The sequence below is a fragment of the Petaurus breviceps genome, unplaced genomic scaffold (genome assembly GCF_028583685.1).
Source record: "Petaurus breviceps papuanus isolate PSGF00001 unplaced genomic scaffold, PetGlider_PUasm1.0 185, whole genome shotgun sequence".
Taxonomy (NCBI): domain Eukaryota; kingdom Metazoa; phylum Chordata; class Mammalia; order Diprotodontia; family Petauridae; genus Petaurus; species Petaurus breviceps.
Genome location: NW_027185797.1, coordinates 19,171,129 through 19,177,595, shown reverse-complemented (window position 1 = coordinate 19,177,595; position 6,467 = coordinate 19,171,129). Strand labels below are relative to the sequence as shown.

The window sequence follows — 6,467 nt, the reverse complement described above, 5'->3', positions numbered from 1 at the left end:
GGTAGCTTCTTGGTCCTCCTACCTGCATAAATGCTGTTTGTCCTTCTCTTTTTATTATGTGGTTCTTCACATAATACCCCTAACTATGGGACCATCCCAAGGCTCTTTCCTGGGCCCTTTTTTCTTCTCTCCCTACATTTTTTCATTTGGTGAACTCTTTGACTCCCATGGGTTTACTTCTTTCTGTGTAGATAACTTCTGTATCTATATATCTGGATGGGCATCTCAAAATAAACATGTCCCAAATTGAACTCCTAAAGCTACCTTTCTTCCAAACTTGTCTCTTTCTGAAGAGGGGCACCACTGTCCTTGAGTCACCCAAGTTCACAACCTTGATGTTATCCTGGACTCTCCTGCTCTCTCAGCAGTTCAGTCAGATGCTCAAATTTGTCATTTCTGTTACCGCAGCTACTCTTAAATCTATCCTCTTCTCTCTCTTCATATGATAACCACTCTAGTTCAGGCCCTTATTTCTAATCTGCCATTTCAAAATAGCCTCCTAATTTGTCTGCCTGCCCCAAGTCCTTTCCTTCAGTCTGTCTTCCATGGAACTGTCCAAAAGTGCAAGAGCTAACAACAGACTACAGTTACTCCCCATTGCCTTGAGGTTCAAATATAAACTTCTCTTGGGCTCTTAAAGCCCTTTATGATCTGGACCAGGCTTCCTGGCCGGCCACGTTACACTTGACTCCCTTTTTCATTTGCCTTTTGCGTCTAGCCAGACTGGCCTTCTTGCTGGCCTCATGAGTGGTGTCTCTACACCTTTGTCCTGGAGGGCCTTCTCGCCTCTCTTGGAATCCCTCCTTTTCTTCAGTACACGACCTTCCATGTGAGCCTTTTGCTGATTCCCTAGGCTGTTAGTAGTCTGCCCAAGCCAGATCACCTTGTTCTTATTTTGTGTGTTTCCTTTATACTTCTGTATGTACATATTGACTTCACTCTTTGAATGAAGGCAATGACTTTTGTTTTTGTATCTTCCGGGCTTACCAGGACCTCCGACACATAGTAGGCACTTGATCATGAGTGTTGATGTATCTAAATACTTTTCTCCTTGGCAGAGAAAGCAGGGGCAGACTGAGTGAACCATCCTCTCTGTCTTCTTTGTTTTTATTAAGCTTGCAAATTTATGCTTACAACCCCTTTGTTTTCTTCTTAGTGACTTTGTTTTAATTAAGAATATCATTCTATTTGAACCATAGAGAACAAAGTGGTAAACAAAGCAAGCATTTTTTTCTCTTTGTTTTATGTTTTGTGGCAACTGAATAGTTTGCATTTGGAACAGATTCTACTATATTGTATGTATTTACTCTTATGAAACCTTTACTATGTTTTTTGGTGCTTTTCAAAAACAGGCCATCGAGCTGTGTATATTGGTGTACATGTCCCATTTAGTAAAGAAAGTCGCCGACGTCATCGACATCGGGGGCACAAGCATCATCATCGGAGAAGAAAAGATAAAGAATCAGATAAGGAAGATGGCCGTGAGTCTCCTTCTTATGGTAAGAAGGGTGGAAATAAACTTGAGAGTTAGTTTTAAAATGGAAAGAGGTGAGGGTAGAGTTAGTTTTAAAATGGAAAGAGGTGAGGGTAGGGGTTGGGATAGGAGATGAAGGAATTTATGCCTTGGTTTTTGGGATTTTGCTAGGGACAAGTGGAAGAGGGGGATGGGTGTCCTGAATAAATTGAGTAAAAATATTAAACAGAGGCTGGTACAGTTCTTGATGTTGCTTGATGTTTTTATTTGGTGTTGTTAAGAAATAGAAAATAATTATCCTGTGACAACTATATTGTCTTTTTGTTGATCTGTGTGCTTTTTGAAGCATAAAAGTTTTTTTTTAAATCATCTATTATGCACAGGCACCCTAGGTATATTTTAAGTGAATGATGAAAGCAGTCTATAAATGTCATTTTTGTGATCAGAAGTTTTTAATGTAGTCTATGTTTTTGTTGTTATGACCGAATAAACCAATAAAGAGATTCTCATTCCTTAATTTTTTTTTCCTAAGGAAGAAATAAATTGCTAAGGAAGAACATTAGCACCAGTAAAATTAGAAACAGAAAATATTAACAATATTTCATCATTTAAAAATATTTTATGAGGTTAGGCCTTTTTATGTATTGTAAGATAGGCTAGAAGCAAAAATCATGAAAAAGCAGTTGACTTTTTTCTTTATAACTAAAAAAAGATGGGAGAAAATTGAAAACAAAAAGCCACACATTTGTAGGAAAAATGGTTTCATGTATGGTATATAACAAATTCAAAACAACTTATAGAAAAAAAGGTTAATTCTCACATTTTCACCTATCTCTTTAGAAAGTTTGCATGTAGCATCCATCCAATTAAAATCAATGTGCTTTTTCTCCCTTGAAATGTCATTCAGGTTTTTTTTTAAGAACGACCTTTGTCTTGAAATGTCATTAGAAGGCTCTACAAACAATTAGAGAGAACTAGATAAAACCCCCAGAATCCATTGTAATATCTAGGGAAAAGAGAATGGGTGGGGAAGGTATTTAGACTTCGTTTGCCTTCACTTTGACTTGTGGTCCCTTCCTTCTCTGCTGGCCTTGGAAACCTCCTCAGAATACTACTCCGGTGTCTGTGTCTAAAATTTCCTCAGCTGAGGCCTCTTTTCCTCCCTCCTTGACTGTTTCCTTTGCCACCAAATCCTCCTTGACTACTACCACCATGACCTCCAAAGCCCCCGTCTTATTTTCACCAATCTCCCCATATGCCATGAACTTCTCTCCCAACTTTCGCATCTCCTTCCATAGTGAAATTCATAAAGCAAGCTCTTAAGGTGACCTCGCTTCTCTGTTCCTTGTGCCAGCAGACCTATACAATAACTCTTGAGTGTTTGTCCTGTGGTGTCTCTGCACAGGCCTTTGTTGATCTCTACCCCTCTAGCTCCATCCTCTTTTTCCATGTTAAATCCAAAGCTGCTTTTGTATCTTAAATGGAGGAGAGTGAGGAATGTAGACCCTTTAGGTCTTCTCTGGTTGTCTGGGGTAACCTGTGAGACTTGTCTTCTCAGACTCTAGGCATTCTAGGCTAGGTTATTCAGTACAAGGATCTTTGAATCTCTTGAGTTTGCTGACTTGTCACTCACTCCAGGAATTATTTATTTCACCCTTAGAATGTGTTCCAGAGTAAGAGCTTGACCATCAGCATCTTTATCTTAAGGCCTTGATCTTAAATCCAATGTAGGCATTTCTTCTGGAGATCTCATCCTGGATACAGACTCATCTCCCCTCAGTAGCATCTCCGAACTCTCAAGTTCCTCTTGAATCGCTGATGAGGCAGGTTCTAGGTGAAGATTGTCTGTACATCTGGATTTCACTTGTTTTCCTTTGCTCTTTCCAGTTCCATTTCAGTCAGGGACATCTGAACGATTGAATTCCAGGGTTTCCCCATGTGTTTAGCAGATTCAAATGCCACCTAACTCAGTTTGCTTACAGTAGCTGCACAACTGCAGGATTGTGTTTGAGAAGACAGAAGTGGTTTTTTTTGAGGTTCAAGTTTACCAGCCAAGAGATGAGACAGTTCTAGATGTCAGTCACCTGCACTTTATTTTTCTTGACTCAGGTTGCTTGCTGTTGGCCCATTGTTTTTTCCCTCTTTCTGAGTGTTTCTTTGGCAGGCAGTACCTTTTTATTCCTCATTGTGGTCCTTGGAGAGCTTGGTTTTGCAGGAGCAGTCTTTCCCTTGGTAGGTTGTTATCCATAGCTTTTTCTTTAGAGTTATCTTTCATTCTCTTCCTCCTCACTATTCTCAGTTTTGTTTGTCCGTATTTGCTTCCATTTTTGGCCCCTTTGGGTGGCTCAGTGCTTCGTCATTCTCATCTCGTTTGCCATTATCAGATTTCTTGGCATTTTACTTATTTGTTCCCGAGGGTGCTACTGCTTTCGACAGGAGTGATCCACTTCTTGCTTGGCATGTGTAGCAGCAAGCACCCCAAGCAACCTCAGGGTGGCTGCTAACACAGGTTCTTAGATCTGCTTTGTTAAAGGAAAGCAACTCAAAATGGGTTAACAAGCTTACTTTAATCAGTCAAACATGTATCGTTTACCTCGTTCAGGGGAAAAAGGTCAGCACCCCAAACTTCAGAGTATACAGACAGAATTATCAAGACAGAGGAACAGATCAAGTAGACAGATTTCCAAACTGTCCAACCATTACATCCATACCAAATCAGCATCTGGGTTTTTCAAAGCCGGGGCGGGGGGGAGGCCCAGAATTCACATCAAATCACAGAACACTTCTCAAAGTGAGCCCCAAAACAAAGCTACACATCAGGGCTTATATAGCCTTCTCCTGGCTCAGAGAATGTAACAACCTTCTGGACCCACTGGCCAATCAAGAATTATCTACTGAAAAACAAGCCTCCCACCCCAGGCTTCAGGTGCACTTTAGCCTAGGGGCAGGGAAGATCTTTAAAATTTACATTCCCATTACCTCATGATGACAGCTTGGCTGGGGAAGCCACTTTCTTCACAGGGCAAACTGTCTTTCTTGCTTGGATTCATGACTGCAGGGTCCCGGGAATTATCTGTGATGCCTGTCTGTAAGTCAGGCCCCCTTTGTGGGCAGAGACCAAGAGAAAAAACTGAGCCAACCCATTCAGATCCTCTCATTTCTTTTACAGATAGCAGCTTTTAAGCTCCCTTTGACTTTTCAAAGGGAAAAAAAACTTTAAAGTTTCTCTTTTAAAAAATAGGAATATGAGGGGCGGAGTCAAGGTAGCAAAGCAAAGTAGAAACAGGACTTCTGTGCAGCGCTGGCTTCCACCTCCTCCAGTTCATGTAAAAAATGACTCTAGACAAACTTTGGAGCTACAGAATCCATAAAATGACAGAGAGAAGCTAATTTCCTGCTGAAGACAGTCCAGCAGGCTGGCAGGAAGGGGCCAGCACAGCGCTCTGCTGGCTGAGCCCAGTCCTGCTTGAGCCCGAGGTTTTAGCCTCAGGGCAGCTGCAACCAGCTGCTGGCTGGAGGGACTTCAGATCACCAGCAGCTGTGGTGGTTTCCAGAATTAGCAGCACATAGATGCTAAGGACAAAGTGAGAAGTCAGTGCAGTGTGGACTTTGGGGGCTGGTAGTTGAGGAGTGCAGTCCAGCCTTTACCCCCAAGAGGGAGAAGCCGCTGAGGTGCCACAGCCATGCAGCTGCCACCATGTGGCAGCATCAGCTCCTGGCTTGCTGATTGCAGGGGGACCAAGCGACCATTCAGAGGGTAATCACTCTTTCTTTAACCTACTTAGATCTGGATCACTGTTTAGGGTAGAGGTCCTGGGGTGACCAGCTTACCAGAGTGTGTGGAGGCTTCAGAGAGGGTACCGAACTAATACCTTCCGCAGCTGAGAAAACCCTAGCATTTGGGATGAAGCTTCCCTGTCTGGTAGCAGAGTTCTACTGTGGCAAAAAGCTCAAAAGTCAAATAATTGAGTGGCAACATGAGCAAGCAAAGGAAGAAAAGCAAGCAGAGCAATCTAACTTTGCACTCCTGTTTTGGGGACAAAAAGGATCAAAGCATGGAACAGGAGGAAGACAGCCAAGTCAGAACTCCTGCCTAAAAGTTTCCAAGAAAAATATGAGCTGGTTACAGGCCATAGAGGACCTTAAGAAGGATTTTGAAAACCAAATAAGAGAAGTGGAGGAAAAATTGGGAAGAGAAATGAGAACGATGCAAAAAAAAATTATGAAATGAGAGTCAACAGCCCTACTGAGGAAAATAACACCTTAAAAAATAGACTAACTCAAATGGGAAAAGAGGCTCCAAAAGGCAATGAGGAGAAGAATGCCTTAAAAAGCCGAATTTGCCAGATGGAAAAAGAATCTCAAAAGCTCACTGAAGAGAATCATTCCTTCAGAATTAGATTAGAGTAAATGGAAGCTAGTGACTTTATGAGAAATCAAGATACTATTAAACAGATCCAAACAAATGAAAAAAATAGAAGGTAATGTGAAAAGTCTCATTGGGAAAACCACTGACCTGGAAAATAGATGAAGGAGAGGTAATTTAAAAATTATTGGACTACCTGAAAGCCATGATCAAAAAAAGAACCTAGATATCATCCTCCAAGAAATTTTCAAGGAAAATTGCCCTGATGTTTTAGAACCAGAGGGCAAAATAGAGGTTGAAAGAATCTACCGATCACCTCCTGAAAAAGATCCCCAAAAGAAAACTCCTAGGAATATTATAGACAGATTCCATAATTCCCAGATCAAGGAGAAAATATTATAAGCAGCCAGGAAGAAACAATTTGAATATTGTGGAAACACAATCAGGATAACCCAGGATCTGGCAGCTTCTACGCTGAGGGATCAAAGGGCTTGGAATATGATATTCTGGAGGTGAAAGGAGCTGGGATTAAAACCAAGAATCACCTACCCAGCAAAACTGAGTATCATGTTCCAGGGGAATTTATGGTCATTCAGTGAAATAGAAGACTTTCAAGCATTCTTAATG

At 41.4% G+C, this 6,467-nt stretch overlaps 1 protein-coding gene across 6 annotated transcripts in view; it reads left to right on the top strand.

Annotated features, from left to right (window-relative positions):
* SLC4A7 (solute carrier family 4 member 7) overlaps nt 1-6,467 on the top strand; it is a 133,481-nt gene that overhangs the window by 58,571 nt on the left and 68,443 nt on the right. For all 6 annotated transcript variants that reach the window (XM_069088534.1, XM_069088532.1, XM_069088528.1 and 3 more), the window contains one exon: nt 1,353-1,499. In XM_069088534.1, the coding sequence (XP_068944635.1) occupies nt 1,353-1,499 (147 nt within the window). The remainder of the gene's footprint in view (nt 1-1,352; nt 1,500-6,467) is intronic.